At 35.1% G+C, this 23,964-nt stretch overlaps 1 protein-coding gene across 12 annotated transcripts; it reads right to left on the reverse strand.

Annotated features, from left to right (window-relative positions):
- Positions 1-8,776: 8,776 nt before the first annotated feature.
- LOC107847599 lies at positions 8,777-22,206 on the reverse strand. Of its 12 annotated transcripts, XR_007051567.1 has the most exons (14): positions 21,915-22,197; positions 19,729-21,768; positions 16,759-16,840; positions 16,080-16,667; positions 15,683-15,891; positions 15,366-15,545; positions 13,859-14,038; positions 13,501-13,650; positions 11,493-11,642; positions 11,183-11,414; positions 10,888-11,085; positions 10,457-10,690; positions 10,013-10,374; positions 8,777-9,006 (listed from the first exon to the last, which is right to left on the reverse strand). XR_007051567.1 is itself a non-coding variant. In XM_047405628.1 (9 exons), the coding sequence occupies exons 2-6, from the start codon at positions 15,481-15,483 to the stop codon at positions 11,073-11,075; spliced, it is 693 nt and encodes a 230-aa protein (XP_047261584.1). In that variant the 5' UTR covers positions 15,484-15,545; positions 15,683-15,858; the 3' UTR covers positions 8,777-9,006; positions 10,013-10,374; positions 10,457-10,690; positions 10,888-11,072. The 12 variants fall into 12 exon arrangements, 1 of the variants encoding a protein (XP_047261584.1); XR_007051566.1 differs by having other exon boundaries at positions 10,888-11,642; positions 19,729-21,821; positions 21,915-22,196; XR_001667588.2 differs by lacking the exon at positions 11,493-11,642 and having other exon boundaries at positions 10,888-11,414; positions 21,915-22,193.
- Between the last annotated feature and the right edge of the window lie 1,758 nt (positions 22,207-23,964).

Here is a 23,964-nt window from a genome sequence, read left to right on the forward strand (position 1 = left end):
TTGTTTATATATAATTTCAATTGAGTTCATATGTTAGGCTAATACCTTAATTGAATGTTAGTTCTCATAGGGTCAACTACAACTTCAATTTAGTCTTTTGGCAATTGCATGATGAGATGGTATTGCGTTCCTCCCGACCAAAATAGTCGATCGATCACTCTGAGCCGAATCAATTTTTACTACCTTATATGTTCAACTAATACCTTAATTGATTAATCTAGGACTAGGGGTGAGTTCTCATAATGTCAACTACAATAGATGACAATGCCTATTTGATAATTTACAATAGATGGGTAATCTATTGCGATATATGACTTAATCCATTTGATAATTTACAACGGATGGATAATCTATCACAATAGATGACATAATCTATTTGATCGTTTACAATAGATTCATGATATGTTGTAACAAATGACGTATTCTATTTGATAGTTTACAACAGATTCATAATATGTTGCAACAAATTACCTAATCTATTTCATTTAATCCAACAGAAAAGACATCTATTGCAACAGGTTGAACATTTATTTTTATATAATTTCAATTGAGTTCATATGTTAGACTAATACCTTAATTGAATGTGAGTTCTCATAGGGTCAACAAAAACTTCAATTTAGTTTTTTGGAAATTACATGATGAGAAGGATTATGTTCCTCCCGACCAGAGTCAACGATCGATCACTCTGAGCTGAACCAATTCTTACTACCTCATATGTTAGACTAATACCTTAAATGATTAATCTAAGACAGGGTACTAATACCTTAATTGAATAATCTAGGACAAGGGGTGAGTTCTCATATGGTCAACTACAACTTCAATTGAGTATTTTGGCAATTACATGATAAGATAGTATTGCGTTCTTCCCGACTAGAGTCGTCGATCGATCACTCTAAGCCGAACCGATTCTTACTACCGCATATGTTCAACTAATACCTTAATTGATTAATCTAGGATTAAGGGAGAGTTCTCATAATGTCAACTACAATAGATGACAGTGCCTATTTGATAATTTACAATAGATGGGTAATATATTGCGACATATGACTTAATCCATTTAATAATTTACAACAGATGGGTAATCTGTCGCAACAGATGACTTAATCTGTTTGATAGTTTACAATAAATTCATGATATGTTGCAATAAATGACGTAATCTGTTTGATATTTTACAACAGATGCATAATATATTGCAACAGATTACCTAATTTGTTTGATTTAATCCAACAGAAAAGACATCTGTTGCAACAGGATAAACATTTATTTATATATAATTTCAATTGAGTTCATATGTTAGACTAATACCTTAATTGAATATGAATTCTCATAGGGTCAACTACATCTTCAATTTAGTCTTTCGGCAATTGCATGATGAGACGGTATTGCATTTCTCCCGACTAGAGTCGTCGATCGGTCACTCTGAGCTGAACTGATTCTTACTACCTCATATGTTTAACTAATACCTTAATTAATTAATCTAGGACTAGGGGTGAGTTCTTATAATGTCAACTACAATAGATGACAATGCTTATTTGATAATTTACAACAGATGGGTAATCTATTATGACATATAACTTAATATATTTGATAATTTATAATAGATAGGTAATCTATCACAACAGATAGGTAATCTATTGCAATAGATGCCTTAATATATTTGATAGTTTACAACAGATTCATGATATGTTGCAATAAATGGCGTAATCTGTTTGATAGTTTACAACAGATGTGTAATATATTGCAACAAATTACCTAATCTGTTTGATTTAATCCAACAGAAAAGACATATGTTGTGACATATGACAATCCATTTAATAATTTACAATAAATAGGTAATCTATTGCAATAGATGACTTAATCTGTTTGATAATTTACAACAGATTTGTAATCTGTTGTTACCTAATCTGATTGATAATTTACAACAGATGCAAAATCTGATGCAACATGTTGAATATTTATTTTTATACAATTTCAATTGAGTTCATATGTTAGACTAATAGTACCTAAATTGATTAATCTAGGACTAGGGGTGAGTTCATAGGGTCATTAGAGTACTCGATCAACTACAACTTCAATTGCCTTTATACAATTTCAACTAAGTTCATATGTTAGACTAATAGTACCCTTTTGGCAATTCCATGATGAGAGGGTTAAAAATTATACATATCTTTTATAATTTTAAAAATAATTAAGATCAATTCGGACCAATTAACATTTCAAAACTTATCATTCTTTTCCAAAATACAAATCAACCCATACAAAATGTTTCATCATTTCAAATCTTGAGTTCTCGCTCTTTCTCTCTCATTCTCACTCAAAAATATAGTACAGACAACAACTACTCAATAAATTTGCTCAAGCCTTCACAACAGATCACATTTCTTCTCATTTCCGACTACATAGGTGTTATTTTTGACTTTTTTCTTGCTTGTATCAGTTATTTTCTTTGTCTTTGTAGGCAACAGAATTCGAGAAGAGTTCTATATTTTTTATATTTTTCTAGAAAATAAGGCTTTTAAGTTAATGATGAAAAATAAAACTTTTAGTTGTACTATCTTTGAGAATGGATTTACAATTTTGAGTTTTGATGGTAAAATCATAGGAAGAACTTGAGAAAATCCTAGTTTTTGTTGCAGTGTTCCGTTGACTGTCGCGGTATTGTTGGATGGTATTTGTGGTGTTGATGGTGATGGTGATGGTGGTGGTGTTGATGGTGGTGGTGGTGGTGTTTGTGGTAGCGGTGGTAGCTCTAGTGGTGGCATTGGTTGATGGTGTTTGTGGTGGCTGTCGGTGGTGTTGGTATTCATGGTGTTTGTGCCATTGGTTGGTGGTTTCTATTGGTGTGTCGGTATTCATGGTGTTTGTAATGTATTTTTTAAAATTTATGCATACATCAATTGTAATGTAATTTTTGTTTTTCTATTTTTTGTAGGTAAAACATGTCTCCCAAAAAAAAGAAAGTAAAAGTGGATCAACGTCTGACCACCCAAAAAAAGGCTACAGTACAGAGGGATTCGAAGGATCTTCCTGAACAATCTCAGTCAGAGAAAAGTGAAGCTAAGGAGAGATATAAAAACAACATTGAGAGAGGTAGACAAGGGTCTGTAGATGGTGATGAAGAAAATAAAAGTGAGGAAAAGGAGGAATTAAAGAGTGAGAAAGAGAAAGAGGATGATCATCAACATAATGATAATGGATCACCAATGAGGCGTGAATTAATATCGACATCCCAGCATGATCCTGTTAAAACTTTTAGTATTGACAGGTTTCAAGTTGCGATGCCGATAAATGACCCAAAAGCAGAACTAACTGGTCAAATTGTAATTAAATATCAGATGGATAAAAATTTTGAACATTTTAGGAAAATTATAAAGAACGAAAACATAGACGAACTTTTTAAGAAGAGCTTCTTTGGACGCTTTCTTGAGCTGCCTGAGGACCTCCCTGCCTATTTTTGTTTCCCTATGATGATGGTATATGGTCTTCTCAAGTGCAGGATCAAGTATGTGAGGGATGATAAAGATCCGGAGGAAGGGGCAAAAAGAAGATGGATGAAATCTAGATCAACTACTGTGGCATGCCTGTTTGTTTTGGCTTGCAAGAGTTTGCCATAGTGATGGGCTTAAGATGCCATCGTCCAGAAGAACCACCACCCCGCAAAAGATCCAAGGCAAGAAAATGCAAGGAAAAAATAGATGGGTTGTTTAACATTGGTCGACATGGCTACAAAGCGTCGAATTTGTTGACGAATCTCGAGGATAAAACCATACCAGAGCAGTACAGGGAGAAATTGTGCTTAGTTTGGTTTGCACATTCGGTTATATTGGCAAGAGACGTGAACAAGGTCTTAGAAGATGATTTGTTGGCGTGTGCTGAGGATTTTGATAAATTCAACAATTATCCCCGAGAATATGACAGCTTCTACTTGACTGTCCAATATTTACTGACAAAGCTATCCTCAGGGACGACCACATTATATGGATTTCCTTGGGATTTCATGGTAAAATTAATCACTAATTTTACTCATCCATTAATTTATATTGAATAAAGTTATTATGACTTTTTTTTTGCTTGCTTCCTGTTTACATTCCTTAGGCTTAGGCATTTAAAGCCATTCCTCCCCTCCGAAAGTAGGTAATGGATTACCTGGATGAAGTTTCTCATCTAAGGATGTTTAGGTGGTTGGCTGCAAAGTGTAACACCAACATTAAGGAGGCTGACCTCTTTAACCTTCGGATGATGCAGTACGTCTTCTTCAAGTAAAATAATTTTACTCATTGAAAGATATTGAATAGATGTTATATCTGGTGCAACAGATGTTATATCTGATTCACCAGATGGGACATCTATTGTGACAGGTTACCCATCCTGTGCCAATCGATACAACAGATGAATTCTCTGTTGTGATAGACGATTGATATCTTACATCAGATTAACCATTTGTTGCTTTTGTTCTTTGAACCCGACTCCTAATAGATTAACCATCTACTGCAAATTATGCAACAGATGTGTAATCTGATATAACATATTGTTAATCTATTGCGATATACAAATCATCTATTGTATAACAGATTACCCGTCTTGTAGAACTATTGCAATAGATTGGTAATCTATTATGACAGATGATTGATATCTTGCATCAGATTATCCATGTCTTACTCTATTTCTCTGAACCCAACTCAAATGGATTTTAACCATATACTGCAAACTATGCAACAGATGGGTCTTTTTTTTAAAATGTAACCTAACTGAGAAAATTATTATATTATATGATTTAAATGTATATGTCTTTTTTATAGGTTGTGCATCCATGGATCATGACTACTGAGGAGGAGTCGATGATGACTTCTTATATTACTCTAGGTCATGTTGATACTATAACAGACCCAACAGTGGAGAGAATAAAGAAGGAATTGGCTGGAGTAACAACCATAAGAATAACAGTTAGGTAAGGTCAGCCTAATGTTGAGGCTCTTCATGACCAACCTACTAAGGCAGATCCGGGTACTTCATCTGGTGGAGTTGTTGGTGTTGGTGGCAGGCATGATGATGCTTCTACAACTCGTGATGATGCAAATGTTGAAAGTATGTTGGAAAACACGTTTTTCACCCTTACACAGGTCCCTCTCACCCCTCTTCACCCTCGTATTCTCGTTTCGAATGCGAAGAGTGCAGGGACAGCCAGGACAAACTCTTTGAAAAAGTAGAGGCTATCTCTAAATTTGCCAAGGAATTCAAATCCAAGAGGTGTGTCATACCATCAAAGAAGGTGAGGGAGCCACACATTCCTACCGTGTTGGTTAGAAAAAAGAAAATAGCAATTAGAGATGTACTCTCCAGTCAGAAATTAAAAAAAATTATAATTCCTCCCTCTCTAAAAGTTGTTAAAGTTCAGGGGCCAGACAATAAGGTGGACATATATGCGAAACTTGGCACCAAAGAGAAGAGGATCTGGGACAGTCCAAGAATACCAAGCCAGTCGCACCAGATTACCCAAGCCTCCTTTTCCCCCCCAAGACTTCCAAACTATGACTAATATGTGTATGTCATACGAGGACAGGGCAAGTTTATTTTTCCTAACCTAGCCTTCTAATCTACCCCATAAAGAAGAAGCTACGGAACAGATGTGAAATACGTTGCAAGAGTTGGGTATAATGGCGCAACTGGTAGTGGTTTTGTTGTAACGTATTATCCATCTGTTGCATAAGTTGGGTTGGATTATTGATTCAGAAAACCCTATGCAACAAATAAACCATCTTTACAATTACTAACCTATTTAAAAATTGTCTTCTTATATCACAGCATGTTGACAAAACTCTCTGCCTCATGAGGGAAAGACAATTAACGTACCTGAAAGCTTAGACGTTGCCGATAGGATAATGGACCTCGACTTTAGCAAGAAGCTCAAGGATAAGTACAATCAACTCAATATGGAGGTGTTATCCCTTGACGTGGGACTTGATTTCGTAGTTTCTACGTTGGACTTGGATAAAGAAGAAATGATAAAATATGTTAGAAGGGAAAGGCCAAATCCACACAGCAAAAGCTGGACCGAGGCAAAAAAGATTCTTGCAGTCCTTAGCGTGAATGGCCATTATCGGGTTGTTGAGATACTAATCGAGGAGAGAAATATCAATGTTTATGACTGCAACGAACCTCTCGTCAACGATCTCAATCTTTTTCTCCTCGTGGAGCCATTTATGAAGCTGTTGCCCATATTGTTGAGGGAGAGTAAACTGATGAATCATTTGTCAAAGACAGTGTTGATGAACAAATAATGGGATTTTGAAGGTCGAAACAAGGACATGAGCCTTCCCAAAAATGAGATAGGTAACGCATGTGGTTCGCACACTCTTTCATACATCGAATGTTTGCTAGCCGGCACAGAAATAGACGAGCCAATAACCTTTCTGTACGACAATATTATGTAAAACCTGCAAGAGGTCTGGGATTATGGGGTACTAACTGGACGCTTGAAGCTTGTGTATATAAAAGAGCCTGTGAAATAGCAATTTTTAATTTCAAGTCACCCTTCACTTTATTACATGTACATGTAGTGGCAATAATTTTTTTCTGATGAAAGTTGAGTTTTTTATAATGTAATAGATTGTCAATCTGTTGTAAAATATATTGAATCTGCTTTGGCAGATAGTTTATCTGTTGCAATAGGTTGGTCATCTTTTGCATTATACCGATGTTATTTCTATGTAATCTAAGTCTAATCTGTTCCAACAGTGGGAAGACCTGTTTGATAATTTCCAATAGATGACCTAAATTTTACAACATATGCCTAAATCTTTTTGATATTTTCCAACAGTTACACTTGAATATCCATGTGTTCGACAACACGAAACTAGTATCAAATACACACACCACCATGAAAATTTCAACAATTAGGCTTGAATATCTATGTGCCCAACAACACCAAACTCGTAGCAATAACGGCAATAATGTAGTATCTTCTTGCTCGATTTTGTTTCTCTTCAGAAGCCTTGACTTTGTTCAACAAACCCCAGATTACATGATTTGCTTGTGAAGGGTGTCGTTCTTCATACCAATCAAAGTAATCGCATCCACCCAATTTCTATAAAAACAAGTACACAATTACAAAACAATTACAAGTCAATAATTAATCAACTAATTAAATAAAAATAATATTACCTTTGAAATCTTACAAGTAAAAAATCTACAACCTGGATTTTGTTGAGTCCAAGAAGTCTTTAACAAAACTTCATGACCGCACTTACAATATTAAAAAAAATTTATCACAAAAAATACTGAAAGATGCGCTCGACATTGTCAAGCTCAGTTAAAAAAAATAAAAAAAAGAAAGACCAAATGCAAATAATTTGAAGAATTTGGATAGATAAAAGAAGATGACGATGAAGAAGAAGATTTGGGAATTTAGGGTTAAATTTTAGGAGGAAGATGAATATATAAGACAATGGGGGAGGGGGCAATAACTATTAAGTGTCAAACAGACACATTTGATGCCTCTTTTATTTTACGTGTTTAAAATGAATACTGTCTACTTGATGTCTATTTTATTTTAGGTGTTTGAACTGAACACCGTTGATGGATTTTGTTTTTTTTATTTCAATTCACTTTAACTTTTTTATACATAATGGCAATTTTTTATGTTCAACAAAAGTTGAATTTTTATAATGCAACAGATTCTCCATCATTTGTAACAGTTATTCTACTTGTTCTAACATATAGTTTATCTGTTGTAATAGGTTAGTCATGTGTTGCATTATCTCGATGTTTCTGACTAAGTCCATCTGTTGCAATAGTGGGAAGACCTGTTTGATAAATTCCAACAGATTACCTACCTGTTGCAACATATGTCTAAATTTGTTCGATTTTTTTCAATAGATGTGTCGTCTGTTGCAACAGATATATTATCTATTGTAATATTTGAATCTAGTATTCTTTTTCAATTAATAAGTTCAAATCTAAGGAAAAAATAAAATTCATAGACAAAATAAAATAAATCGAAGCCTTCAGAAATTAGCTGAAATACGTCAACGAATAAATGAAATATAAAAAAATTATTATGGGTACAGATCTCAACAAATACATCAACAATAATTGAAGTATGATTCCAAGGATTACTTTGACAGACTCAAGCTATAAAGATCTACTCAATATGGACAAGTTGTTCTTCATCCGGTGCTATGAAATTCGGCTTTGCTCGTCGTAGATCTTTATTGTCGCTTACGTACGGTTCACTACAAGAAAAACAGCCTTTAGGGAAAGGAAAGCTGGTCCCTAAAAGTCCATTTTTGGTCACAAATGACCTTTTAGGATGGGAAAATGCTCGTCGCGGCTCGTCCTAATAGGCTTCTTCGCTAAAGGTCAATTGCGACGAGGTGTTGTAACTGGTCGTTAAATGTCATTAGCGACGGTAACATATACGGTCTCAAAAGCACTTTTAGAGACCATATTTATCATCCCAAATAGATAATTTTCATTTTTAAAAAGTAGTTATTTTATGATCACTAAAACCTTTTTGGGATGAGTAACTACCTTGTCCTCAATTACTCTTTTTGGACAAGCAATTAACTCGTCCTTGATTAATCTTTAGAGAGGAGAAACTAACCCGTCCTTGATTAACCTTTAGAGCAAGCAACTGACTCATCCTAAATTAACGTTTAGACCAAATAATATTTGTATCTCTAATTTACCACCAATGTTACGTCCTAAAATTTCATATCATAAAAGTATATATTTCATTGTTAAATATACAATTATTACTGAAAATGACAAAGCATAATAAATATAATTTCAATATTTGCTAAACAATAAAAACTTAACCAATTAACATCCCGAGCTAGAATATTGTCAATAGTTTCAATATTTTTTAAACAAAAAAACTTATCAAATTAACATCCTGAGCTAGAATATGATGTCAAGCTTTACATAACGCTCTTAGCAAAATAATAATAATAAGCTTGTGCATCTTCTAAACTTGCATCTTCTCTTGTCACTTCAATCTTCAAAAATCTGTCAGAACAAAGTTTTAAAAAGTCAATCTTTAAGTTAAACAACCACAACAATGGCTCTAGCACAATAACATAACATGATAGAGCTGCATGACATGCTATTCAAGTTGATACAAGTGGAATAAAGTAGGTAACTATTGAGCTTTTAACTTTTGTGAAGGTCTTGCTGGAAGGTGAAAGCAGTTTGTTGTTTTCTTATACCACATATATTCTTAAATAAAGTATACTAATGGCGAAAAGACCTTTAATTGGAGCTCTTTCTTACACCACATAATTTTCTTATAATAAAGTAAACTAAATCCTTCTAGAGACATGTTTTAATAGAGAGAAATTAAAGCAGCAAAACAGTTTCAATAAAACCTACAAGAAACAGCAGGTATATAATGGCTCTACTCTATATTATCTCTTGAATAAACACATAAGAAGAAGCAGTCTGCTATTATTACTCGCAGCAAGTAGACATACAAGAAGAAGCAGTCTACTATTGTTACTCGCAACAGGTAGACACACAAGAAGCAGTAGGTATAATGACTCTACTATACATTATCCCTCGAATAGATACACAAGAAGCAGCAGTCTGCTGTTGTTACTTGCAGTAGGTAAACACAAAAGAAAAAGCGATCTACTATTGGTACTCGCAGCAGGTAGACACAAAAGAAGCAGCAGGTATAATGGCTCTACTATACATTATCTCTCAAATAAACACACAAGAAGCAGCAGTCTGCTATTGTTACTCGCAGAAGGACTTGTACATCCGCATTTTCAGTCATACATCTTCTTTGTTTTAAAAAATACACTACGTCAAGCAACTCATTTACTTATAATCCAAGCATCATCAAGAAATACTCAATCCCCCCACACCCAAATCCCCATACCTAAGTCCACTTATAACAATGCTATACATGAAAATAAAGGTAAATACAGTGTAACATAATTCTCCAACTAAGTTCAAGGTATAATCTTGACAAAATGTAGTTAAATAATAACCAAGTAAAATAAATACTTACTTGGATAGCAAAATAAGCCAGTGTCATTCAGTTGAAATAGGCGAGGTTGTACGAGGGATATGAGATTGTTGAGCAGCAAAAAATTCTTGCATTTTTCTTATTTTTTCCATCTCATCTTCTAAGGTTGACAAACAATCATTCAGTGATTTATTTTCCTCAATCAAGGATTTATTGTCCTCTTGAGTTGAACGTAGAGCGGACAGTAATTCAGTCTTTGAAGAAGTGCCCCCTTTCATATCTTTTGCCTTTACTCCACCGCCAAAGCAAACTACATGACTACGATTTTGAGGTCCCCAATATTTTTCTACAATTTCTATGGTAGGTAGAGATGGCTCTGCTTTCACAATTTCTTCGATCTGAGCCTATACGATAGATAAAAGGACATTTTCAATCAGAACCCATAATAATTTTAAGTAATTTACAAATTTAATTTACCAAACGCACATGTTTTTCAATTGCTTCAGGTTCAACAAGCTTGTTGCCTTTCTTACGAGTCTCATAGAAAATATTCCCCAAATCTGGAGGATTGCCATCTTTCCCAATACTTCATAAGTATTTTCTTATGAAAATAATTTTTGATACTACCTGCTGATATATTATCTCTCGAATAGGCTTGCTACCAATATGATGAAGCATTGTCAAATTAGCTCGGTTTGCTGTATTCCTTTTGCTTCTTGCCTGTATTATTCTTAAATAATAAGCTTAGCATCTATTCAAATGCAAATTCTGAAATTGCATCAACAAATAAAGTTTATAGGGAAAAACTAGCAGGTAATACAGAGCAACATAAATAGAACCATTCAATTTTTTAGAAAAAAGAAGCTAATCCATACACAATTATAAAGAAAGTAATATAGTGCTACGAAATGAAATACCTGAAAACTTTCGGAACAAAAATGTTCCTTAACTAACCACTCCCAGTCCTTCTTCTCTACTCTCTCTGGTTTACTTTTAAGGGCATGTACCGTTGACTTATTTTTCACATACTTACTATGCAAGTGTCCTCTCCAGTTGTTCCACAACTCATTCATCCATGCAAAGATATGATCACGATGATCATTCATATCGTCACTCTCAAATTTATCATACAATAATCAATACACAACATCAGATAGAACGAACCAAAAAAAGGTCCAAATGCCCATTCATATTATCGACTATATTTGTTACCTTAAAAGCTGCCCACATGTGATCCAAATTTTATTTACAGCCAATGGACATATGTTACTGTCAAGAATTATTTTTCCCAAGTGTCTTGAAAACAGATTGCTATTTTTTCCAACCGTTCTATTATTGTAAAAGGTTACTTTCAGTTTCTGACCGACTTCAAGTGATGAAACTTCCTTGCACTTGTTGCTCCCTCGAACTCTTTTTACCTTTTTAGGATTAGATGATCCTACAGCTGCATAATTTGGTAAGAACTATAATAATAAAATTCAATTCTATAAATTTAATAATACATAAAGTCTAAAGACCATACCTATTTCAACAGTTTGGTACGGTTTCATAACTTTATCAGTAAATGGAGGCAATGAAATATTGGTTTGCATGTTCTATTTCCCAAGAATCAGAGGATTATTACCCATTGATCACATTCCTTGATTAGATCCCACACTATTCTTAAAAACCCCTAACAATAATAAAACATTGGTATGATGTAAAGTCATTAATATGGTTGGTACAGAGATCAGAGATGTCCGAGTTAACATTAGTAGTAATATCAGGTTAGTTACTTGCATTGAAATGGGAAAAACAAAAGGTATCAGCTGGGGAAAGTTAACACCAGCAGTGACACCAGGTAAGCCAACGCCAGTAGCGATAGCAGGTAAGTTATAGGTCTGGAGGCTTCCCAATTGGTGCATACAGATGATACAGTGAAGTAGCTTAAGTAATTTACAAACAAGCCACTTTTCAGGTTTATGATGCAGCCATAGGTAACATAGCTATTACAACTAGTCAAACAGGGAGTGATAAGAGTAGCAGCCCCAGCCTTCACAGAACACAGTAGGCGTTTTACAGCAGCTGTTACGTCTTTCACAGGTAGAGAGTCCTCGGTAGACACTTGGTTTGAGAGACTTACTTAACTCCTTGTACGTACGGCGTGATCTCACTAGGAGATAGACGTAACATTAGTAGTGGTATTAGGTAAGTTAGTTGCATTGAAATGGGCAAAACAAAAGGTACCAGGTGAGGAACGTTAGGTTGTGCCAGGGAGTAGCAGCCGCAGCCTTCACAGAATACGGCAGGCATTTTACAGCAGCAGTTATGTCTTTCACAGGTAGAGAATCCTCAGTAGACACTTGGTTTAAGAGACTAACTTATTTCAACTCCTTGTACGTATGAAGTGACCTCACTAGGAGACAGAGGTAACATTAGTAGTGATATAGGGTTAGTTACTTGCATTGAAATGGGCAAAACCAAAGGTACCAGCTGGGGAAAGTTAACATCAGCAGTGACACCAGGTAAGTCAACACCAGTAGTGATATCGAGTAAGTTATAGGTCTGACGGCTTCCCACTTGGTGTATACAGATGATATAGTGAAGTAGCTTAAGTAATTTACAGACGAGCCACTTTTCAGTGATATCGAGTAAGTTATAGGTCTGGAGGCTTCCCAATTGGTGCATACAGATGATACAGTGAAGTAGCTTAAGTAATTTACAGACAAGTGACTTTTCAGGTTTATGATGCAGCCATAGGTAACATAACTATCACAACTAGTCAAACAGGGAGTGACAAGAGTAGCAGCCACAGCCTTCACAGAACACGGCAGGCGTTTTACAGCAGCTGTTACGTCTTTCACAGGTAGAGAGTCCTCAGTAGACACTTGGTTTGAGAGACTTACTTAACTCCTTGTACGTACGGCGTGATCTCACTAGGAGACAGACGTAACATTAGTAGTGGTATTAGGTAAGTTAGTTGCATTGAAATGGGCAAAACAAAAGGTACCAGGTGGGGAAAGTTAGGTTGTGCCAGGGAGTAGCAGCCGCAGCCTTCACAGAACACGGCAGGCATTTTGCAGCAGCTTTTATGTCTTTCACAGGTAGAGAGTCCTCAGTAGACACTTGGTTTGAGAGACTTACTTGTTTCAGCTCCTTGTACGTACGACGTGACCTCACTAGGAGACAGAGGTAACATTAGTAGTGATATAGGGTTAGTTACTAGCATTGAAATGAGCAAAACAAAAGGTACCAGCTGGGGAAAGTTAACACCAGTAGTGACACCAGGTAAGCCAACACCATCAGTGATATCGAGTAAGTTATAGGTCTGAAGGCTTCCCGTTTGGTGTATACAGATGATACAGTGAAGTAGCTTAAGTAATTTACAGACGAGCCACTTTTCAGTGATATCGAGTAAGTTATAGGTCTGAAGGGTTCCCAATTGGTGTATACAGATGATCCTACAACTACAACTGTATAATTTGGTAAGAACTATAATAATAAAATTCAATTCCATAAATTTAATAATACATAAAGTCTAAATACCATACCTATTTCAACAGTTTGGGAGGGTTTCATAACTTTATCAGTAGACGGAGGCAATGAAATATTGGTTTGCATGTTCTCTTTCCCAAGAATCAGAAGATTATAACCCATTGATCGCATTCCTTGATTAGATCCCACACTATCCTTAAAAACCCCTAACAAGAATAAAACATTTGTATGATGTGATGAAAGTGGGCAAATATTAAGAAGATTTGGAAAAACTTTTTAGAAACCCCTAAACTGAGCATGATATGATGCATATGGACAAATACTCGACAGATTTGGAAAAACATACTTTTTCAACCTCTTTGTTGCACTGCTTAACTCCATTAAAACTTAACAGACTTGAAAAAAAAAACTTACTTGTTTCAGCCTCTTTGGTTCGTTGCTTAACTTGATTAGTTGATGGAGAAAATGGAGTATCAACTTGCATATACTCGTTCCCATGAACCATGGAGTTCTTACGCATCGTTGTTCCCATTACTTGACCAGAACACATAGTAGATCCTGTAAGTTCTTTTCCTCTCTCTTTTCCAAAAGAACCTTCCAAAACAAATATACAGTTGTATGAGCTTAACATTTTAAGTTTAATATGGCAGCTGTAATAGGACCATATAGTTTCACTCCTAAAAATGATCATTTCTACCCTGCATTTGAAGTCATTAATGTGGTTGGTACAGAGATGAGAGATGTCCGTGTTAACATTAGTAGAGTTAACATTAGTAGTAATATCAGGTTAGTTACTTGCATTGAAATAGGAAAAACAAAAGGTATCAGCTGGGGAAAGTTAACACTAGTAGTGGCACCAGGTAAGCCAACGCCAGTAGTGATAGCAGGTAAGTTATAGGTCTGGAGGCTTCCCAATTGGTGCATACAGATGATATAGTGAAGTAGCTTAAGTAATTTACAGACAAGCCACTTTTCAGGTTTATGATGCAACCATAGGTGACATAACTATTACAACTAGTCAAACAGGGAGTGACAGGAGTAGCAGCCGCAGCCTTTACAGAACACGGCAGGCGTTTTACAGCAGCTGTTACGTCTTTCACAGGTAGAGAGTCCTCAGTAGACATTTGGTTTGAAAGACTTGCTTAACTCCTTGTACGTACAGCGTGATCTCACTAGGAGACAGACGTAACATTAGTAGTGATATTAGGTAAGTTAGTTGCATTGAAATGGGCAAAACAAAAGGTACCAGGTAGGGAAAGTTAGGCTGTGCTAGGCAGTAGCAGCCGCAGCCTTAACAGAACACGGCAGGCGTTTTACAGCAGCTGCTATATCTTTCAAAGGTAGAGAGTCCTCAGTAGACACTTGGTTTGAGAGACTTACTTATTTCAACTCCTTGTACGTACGGTGTGACCTCACTAGGAGACAGAGGTAACATTAGTAGTGATATCGGGTTAGTTACTTGCATTGAAATGGGCATTACAAAAGGTACCAGCTGGGAAAAGTTAACACCAGCAGTGACACCAGGTAAGCCAACACCAGTAGTGATATCGAGTAAGTTATAGGTCTGAAGGCTTTCCACTTGGTGTATACAGATGATGCAGAGAAATAGCTTAAGTAATTTACAGACGAGCCACTTTTCAGTGATATCGAGTAAGTTATAGGTCTAGAGGGTTCCCAATTGGTGTATACAGATGATATAGTGAAGTAGCACAACTATTAAAGATGAGCCACTTTTTAGGCTTATGATACAGCCATAGGTGACACAATTGTTACAACTAGTCAAACAGGGAGTGACAAGTAGTAGGCTGTGCCAGGGAGTAGCATCCGCAGCCTTCATAGAACATGGTAGGCATTTTACAGTAGCTGTTACGTATTTCACAGGTAGAGAGTCCTCAGTAGATACTTGGTTTGAGAGACTTACTTGTTTTAACTGCTTGTACGTACGACGTGACCTCACTAGGAGACAGAGGTAATGAAGTAACAACTGGCACACACTCTCTCTCCCAAACCACGAAGTTCTCATGCACCGCCGTTCCCATTACTTAACTAGAACACTTGGTAGAGTTTGTAAGTCCTTTTGGTTGTCCCTTTCCAATACCAACTAGAGAAAGAAAATCATATTACTAATACTTGAGGAATTATATTTTGTAGCATAAGAAATTAAGTACGACCAAAAATAAGTTAGAAGAACCAGCTATTTATGCAATTTAAAACTCTAATAAATTAGAAAAACCTTACTTGTTTCAGCTTCTTGGATGTATTGCTTAACTAGATCATTAGGTTGATAAACTGAACTTAACGAACTCTTAGTTAGAGTTTTTCCTTTTGTTATCAAAGATCTAAGCCCTCGTCCCCATCCCTTTCCAATTGCACCAGGAGCGCAGAAAGTTTATCTCATAGTACTCTTAATAGTTGATCCATCCTCTTTTTCAGTCTTCATAGTGAACCTGCAAAAAAAGCCAAAAGTAAAAGAAATAGTAAGAAAACTTTTTTCCCATTGAACTAAAGAATACAGTCAACGTAGTCTCTATACTTCACAAAATCTCAAAATTTATTCAAAAAGTATTATAAGTTAAATTTTTAATGCTAAAAGAATAGAAGTTTTTAGTAGTAAGTAATTTATGAGATACTTCACCTCATCAGTTCTTTTACGTTTCTTTTGTGATGGACTTTCTAAATCATCTACAACATCTGAAGGACTTTCTAAGTCATCTACATCATCATCCATTTGTTTCACAACCTCATAGGAATCACGAGGTTGAGTCTTCCTCACTATATCCCAGCCTTTGTTGGAATTATCATTAGCATAAAACACTTGAGATGCTTGATCCACTAAAACAAAAGGCTCATTTATTTTCAAAAATCTACTTGGATTCACACTTACATAGTCATACTCATCTCTTTTTATTCCTTTTATTTTATCATGCACATCAAACCAATTACACCAAAACAAAATTACTCTTCTATCCGAGACAAATTGTAATTCAATCACATCTGTTAAAACTCCATAGTAATCAAACATCTCATTATCTTCATCATTCTTGCTAGATACAACAACACCACAATTTTGAGTCCTTAAAGATCGATCATAATCTTCTACATGAAACCTATATCCATTTACAATGTAACCATTACAATGTGTTGAATATTTGGTAGGACCGCGTGAAAGTGAGAGAAGATCTTCCATGAGCCGACTATTATCTGCTTTTTGCAATTGTACGACCTAAAAATAAGATTACATTTAATACTTTAGAATGAGTAAAACAACATTAAGAAGTCAAATCTAACATTTATGTGTTGCTCATATTACTCACCCTATTTTTAAACCATTTAATAAATTCTCGATCCCATTCAGCATCTGACAAGTCTTGAGCAATATCCATATTTTCAAACTCTCTACAAAATCGAGGTTAACCATAAATGTCATACAGAAGCAATATTACCTTAAAGGAAATTGGGAAAACAAGATGATACAAAAGAATCCTCCATACTCGAGATATGGTAAGACTTCATCACAATTCTTTAGAATATATATATGTGCTTGTTCCAATTCATTTTCTTCAAGCTCACACGAATCTTTTGCTCCCAGAGTTTTTCTAGGTTGACAAAATATAGATAAACCTCCATTTGAATTCATTTGCAAGGTAGCCCTCTGCAATGGAACCTTCTGGACATGCCCTATTACCAATGAGATATCTCAAAAAATATAACCATCACTCGATAGGATACATCCACCGATAATGAACAGGCCCAGCGATCTTAGCTTCACCAGCTAAATGAATAGGCAAGTGAACCATGACATCAAAAAAAGATGAAGGGAAAACCTTTTCTAACTTGCAAAGTGTAATGGGAATTTGCTCTTCAATATGTTTCAACTCATCAATCCTCAATTCCTTTGATCCAAGAACACAAAAAAATAAAGACAACTCAATAAGAGGTTCACACACTTTTTTCGACAACATACCACGAAGTGCAAGAGGGAGTATATGCTGTAAAAGAACATGACAGTCATGACTTTTCAAACCAGATATCTTGTGTTCTTTCAAGTTCACACATTGAGAAATATTAGATGAAAATCCATTCGGGACCTTTAAATTCTTCAAGAAAATACATAATTTATGCTTTTCTTCAGGAGACAATGTGTAGCATGCAGTTGAACTTTGACTTCATTCTCACTTTGGATAGGGTGCAATTCCGGCCAAATGTTCATTGCTTGCAAGTCTAATCGACTTTTAATTGTATCTTTGGTCTTTCCTTTGACATTCATGAATGTCCCCAAAAAACTATCACATATATTTTTTTCAATAAGCATAACATCTAAATTATGTCGCAACAAGAGATATTTCCAATAAGGAAGTTTAAAAAAGATACTCTTCTTGTTCCAATTATCCTTTCTCTTTTCATGTGATATCTTCCTCCTCTTCTTAGGATCCTTTGTCAATGGTAGGACTTAAAGATCTTGCACTTGATTAAGTATCTTAATTCCATAATGCATCTTTGGTGGGTGCCTTTTCTCTGTTGTACCATCAAATGACTTCTTGTCATTCCTCCATCTGTGACACAAAGAAAGGTAACGCCGATGACCCATAAAGCATTCCTTCTTACAATTAACCAATCAAATTGAAGAATTGTCTTTATTACAAGATGGGCATGCCAGTTTTCCTTTTGTACTCCATCCAGATAATTTTCATATGCTGGAAAGTCATTGATAGTCCATAACAAAGAAGCATGCAACTTAAAATTTTGTTTAGTTGATGCATCAAAGGTTTCAATACCATCTTCCCATAACTCATTCAATGCCTCTAGTAGAGGTTGAAGATATGTGTCAATTGCATCTCCGGGACTACTTGGACAAGGAATAAGCATTGACAAAATAAAATTTTCCTGCTTCATACACAACCAAGGTGGTAAATTATAAGGAATAAAAACCACGGGCCAAATGCTATATGAGGTTTTGGAATTACGGAATGGTTGGAATCTGTCACTAGCAAGTCCAAGTCGAATGTTACGAGGCTCACCTGCAAATGAAGGATATAGTTCATCAAATGACTTCCATTCCATTGAATCAGCTGGGTGCCTCATTATTCCATCATCAGTTCTTTCATCCTTATGCCATGTCATTAGTGAAGTTGTCTTCGTAGACATAAACAACCTCTGAAGCCTAGGCTTTAAGGGAAAATAGCATAAAGTTTTTTAGGCTATTTTTTTACCCTTTTTATTCTTTGTCTCTCCACTATGTGCATCTACTTTCCATCTAGACGCACCACTAATTTTGCAAGAATCAAGTAAGCTATCCTCCTTCCAATATAACATGCAATCGTTAGTATACGCATCAATCTTGTTGTAAGAAAGCCCAAGCTCTCGAATCATCTTCTTTGCCTCATAATATGAATTTGGCAAATTAGCTCCATCAGGCAACAACTCCTCTTTTAACATTTTCAATAGCATGGTAAATGACTCGTTGCTCCAATAACCCATACTTTTGATGTGAAGCAATTTAATCAACGATGAAAGTTTTAAAGCCTTTGAATTTTGATACAATGGCTGCTCGAAATCCTCCAGAAGGCTATAAAACTTTCCAGTGTCAGCATTTGGATCCTCCTCAAGTTTATCATCAAAACCAGTGTGAGTATCTCTTGCACCTTTAGCATTAGGATATAAATCTCTCAATAGTTCTTCTACTTCATCTTCATCTTCACTCTCAAAATCATCTGCTTTATCCTCATCCTCATCCTCATCCTCATCTTCAGAGTTCGCTAGTGGCTTACCTAACTGTTCCCCATGGTGAAACCGAAAGGTATAATTTTCAATTATTCCATGAATTTTCAAATGCATCTCAATCATTTTACGAGTTCCTAATGTTGTATTACAACACTTGTAACACGGACATCGTATTTCACATTCTTCTTCTTTTCCCCGAAAAGCATAATTCACAAACTTTTTTGCCCCGTCTAAGTAGATTTTGTCAGTTTGATTATGAAGAGAAAGTTGCATCCATTGCTTACTAGGTGCCATAACCATGGAGAATTCATAAAAATTAGATTAAGAAAAAATAAAAGATAAAAAAAATAATTATATTCACATAACAGTTACCATCACATGATTATATCTTACTACATCAGATAATTAAACTTTAAAGATAATACTACCTCCACCTCAGATTAGAACTATATTATTTTTGTGAAATTTAGACATTTTTTGAAATTGTTGACTTACTATCCAAACAAGCATATATTCATCATAGACCAACAAAATTTAAACATCTCATCTATACAACAACATACCCAGTGTATTCCCACCTAGTGGGGTTTGGGAAGGGTAGAGCATACGCAGTCCATACCACTACCTCATATGAAGTAGAGAGGTTGTTCCCGATAGACGCCCTGCTTAGAATGAATCACCATATAACAAACACAATACATAAATGCAATATAAACTTGTACCGTGTGCAAAATATACTAATAACGCTAGCCACAAGTAAGCATCAAATTAAAACATGACATCAACTTAAAGGGAAAAAAAATGCCAACAAAGGTATAGATGTCAAAGATTGAAAACATTCACCATATGAACGCTACAAAGATGTTAGTATATACTCATAAAAGGTTTCTGCATCTGTAACAAAACAAAAACAGTCAAAAACCACGCAAATCATGTCCTCTTTCAAATACCAACACCAAGAGAATAGACATCTAGCTATTGCAATGATAATCTCCCATTCCATCCATGGAACATAAAACCAAAATACTGCTGCAACTCAGTAGCTGCTCTAGAAACTGAAGATAAACTAGCAAACCAACCCAGTAGCAGACAGTGAGAAAAGAGTACATGAAAGCTTCTAGTAAAAATTGTGTACTTCTTTGGTAAATTATGGAAAACCTTAAAAGAAACATAACTTATGCCACAGCTTAAAGGACAAGACTCAGCTCTCAACCAGTAACCCTGTTCATGAACTAGGTAACAAAATTTGCCAACTAGGGGGATGAGGTACTAAGGAAGAAAGGTTCGTACATGTTCTAGATGCTTTGAGACCACATAACTCCTAGAATCAATATTATAATGCATGTCTATGGATAGCATACAAATTGTTTTATACAAGAACACAACATGGAACAAAAGTACATATATTAGCAATAGCAGCATAGGTTGATATCAACCTCACACTTAAGATTAAAATTAGTAATACAAAGTGATCAAATCATCAAACCTCGACTAGAAAGGTCGGGGGCTGTTCAGCTAATGATTGCTCCTTCCAGCTTCAAAAAACTCAATGAAAAATACTAAACTAACAAGAAATCTCTAAAACAGGATAAAGGGAGCTATGAAGATACAGTGTTCAGCACAAGAACGACTTTAAGACAAATTTATTGACTCCCATAATGGATCTGCAAATAAATGTAGTCGCTGAACATTTCACAACTTAGTATAATACCTTTCTCTATTCTGTTAGATAAAAGAAATTCTTCTTCTATGACGTGGTGAGAAATGTTTAAGTGAAAAAATATCAGATCACGTGACGAGAACAACAACAATAATAACATACCCAGTGTAGTCCCACAAAGTGGGGTCTAGGGAGGGTAAATTATATGCAGACCTTACCTCTAACCCAGAGAGACAACTAAAATAAACTCACCTGCTAGTTATCAAGAATTTATAGTTGATGAAGTTAACCCTAAAAAAGTAGTCTAGCTAACAACTTTCGGGGGTTGGTAATATAAAAAGTCCAGCTGACTTTTGGGTCTCTTGAATGGAATAAAGGGTGATATTAGTCGATCCACTACAAATAGATAGAATTGTCTTCCTCCAAAATAGTCCTCTCTTTTGCCATGTAAATTTTATTCTTGTACTAACTAATAACCATAACTTTCACTTCTATACTAACATAAATGTTTTCAAAGAAGATGAAACTTATCTCTACTATTGGACCTTGAATAATATGTGCAATCACTTAAATAATTGATCCAACCAAAAGATGTAGGTGTAGAAAATGTATATTTTGGGCAGAAAGATAGAAGAAGCAATCTTATAATTCATAACCCATAAAATTTTTATCAATATATACCAGTAGAGCATTACAAGTCTACAATGATAGAATTACATAGGAATTAAATAAACAGTTCTCAAGGAATATCCACATGGTGAGGAAGTTAACACAATCAGAGATGTGACAACGGGCATGGACGAAAAGAGTACAGATTAAAAAAAAAGAGTTTCCTTTAGGACAGAACCAACGAATACCTTTTTAATAACAATAACTTCTACCATGTTCAAAATGATTCTCCACACTGCAAGTACTACCTGGAATTCCTTGATATAGGTTACAGCTGCGAGAAAAAAAACTTTCTCGTTGAGATTAGGCAGAGCTAATCAGTGGAAACTAGAAAACAAGGAAAAATTTGATATTACTGCAAAAATTCAGCAGCTTATGTAATAAAAACAGCAACTTGATCGATTGGAAAGTGAGGCAAACCTTGGAATTCCTCGATTTAGGGTAGAGCTACGACAAAAATTCACTCTCGTTGAGATCACGGAGAGCAGATCAGTGGAAATTGGAAAAATGGGAGTGATTAGTATTTGCTCTAGGGTTTAATTTGGGATTAGACTCACGGAGAGCAGATCAGTGGAAATTGGAAAAATGGGAGTGATTAGTATTTGCTCTAGGGTTTAATTTGGGATTAGACTAACTTTCAGAAAAGGAGCCTGTTTTAATTTTTTAGAATATGATTTGGCGCTTTAATTTTTGGTAAAAAAAAAAAAATCCCGCTCATGCCTAAAAATTGTATAATATTTGAGACCACATACTAAATTTTTTTAGGACCATATTTACTACCTTCACAATAAAATACATAAATAAGGACCAAAATATAATCTTGTCTCAATATCTATACTTTTAGAGATAAGATTATCAGCTCGTCCCAATATGTTGGTCATAAATAAAGCTTTTTCTTGTAGTGGTTTCTATGTTTTTGTTCTCCGTATTTTCATAAAAAGAGTAGCATATTATTAATGTTATTTTACATCCACCTAGAAAGCCAGAATTGGTCAATGTTAATCACAGAGATACAACAAAACAGAAAAAGATAACTCATCTGTTCTAGCAAATCAAACAGGCCTTTCTCCTATTTTAAATTGTCCCAAATAGATTATATTTCTGTTGCAATAATAAATCAACTGTTGGGATAAATTTCTACATGAGAAAGACCTATATGATAATTTCCAATAAATGAACCATCCGTTGCAATATATAAATCATCTGTTACAGCAGATAGGTCGTCTGTTGGTACAAATAAAAGTGGTATGAAATGTTGTTTGATTTGCTAAAACAGATGAAACATATGTCGCAATAGATACTTTATCTGGTGCAACAAGTTAGTCAACTGTTGCAACATATATATATATATATATATATATGTTTGATAATTTTTAGCAGATGTGTCATCTGTTGAAACAGATATGTGTTTGTTTGTTTTGTTAGTTGGAAGACATATATATTCACCTTCTTCATCTCGTGTTGCTCTTCTTTGGACATTGTACATTGCTCAGTGCAACACACAGACAAAGGAGTTGTAATTTTTCTTTTTTGGATGCTTGATAATGCTTTGAAAATCACTTTTCTTCTCTTCTTTAGCCCTAATCTCTAATAGAGCAGATGGAAATAAAATCCTCTTTGATAGAATGAGACCCCTCTTAGATGTCAATTCCTTTACAGAAGTAGTTAATGCATTAATATCATTAATCACTACATCATGTTTCGCCCTGCAGTCTTAACATTTGCATGCAGAACATTCGTTGGGAGAGGCAAAATTTGTATAACCAGTATGATCATACTCATAATGGTTTGCTTTAAATACTGTAAGAGGACCATCATTAGCACCAACAGAAGCACCACTACCACCACCAACAGCTCTATCACCACTAAGACCATCAACAACAATATGACCACCCTCCAAATTTTTTTTCTTGTAATGGTTGTTGCTCCAAACAATTCCATTTTTATTATATTGATAAACTTAGGATCCGATAAAGTTTGCACGGATCGTAAAGTAAGAAATAATGGCATCTACAACTCTCGATTGGTCGGACCTAGCGACGGATGCACAATCTAACATAAATCATTACATATATTAGAATGATGATTAGATCATTCAAAAAAATCATTAATTAAAAGAAAAAATTAATTATAATTATACTTACTGCATCCTTCAGAGTGTTGAAGAGATCAAGAAATTTTGTATTTTATCAGTTTTGGACGACAACCATCTTAAGATTCTTGGACAGGAAACTCCTTCTTGGTAGTTCACTTGTTGTCTCAAATAAGAAATGGCTTCAAACGCCCAAGCCTATAAAATAATGCCAATAAATCAAAACTATTATTGAGTAAAAAAAATGAATGATATCATATTAAAAGAAAGAAACATTTACCATGAAAGCCCATAGGAAGCCATATAAGTTGACTGTCTTTGGCGCTAACGGAGTCAACAAATATTTAACAGTCATTTTGAAGCTTTCATAACCCCAAA

This window comes from Capsicum annuum, unplaced genomic scaffold (assembly GCF_002878395.1).
Source record: "Capsicum annuum cultivar UCD-10X-F1 unplaced genomic scaffold, UCD10Xv1.1 ctg80516, whole genome shotgun sequence".
NCBI classification, from domain to species: Eukaryota; Viridiplantae; Streptophyta; class Magnoliopsida; order Solanales; family Solanaceae; genus Capsicum; species Capsicum annuum.

Coding starts and splice junctions, on each gene's coding strand:
- LOC107847599 (XM_047405628.1), bottom strand. CDS start 15,483: ATGGGAACGGCGGTGCATGAGAACTTCGTGGTTTGGGAGAGAGAGTGT. Junction 14,039..15,365: donor CGTACAAGCAGTTAAAACAA/GTAAGTCTCTCA, acceptor TTGTTTTGGAAG/GTTCTTTTGGAAAAGAGAGA. Junction 11,415..13,500: donor CTCCCAAACTGTTGAAATAG/GTATGGTATTTA, acceptor CAAATTATGCAG/CTGTAGGATCATCTAATCCT.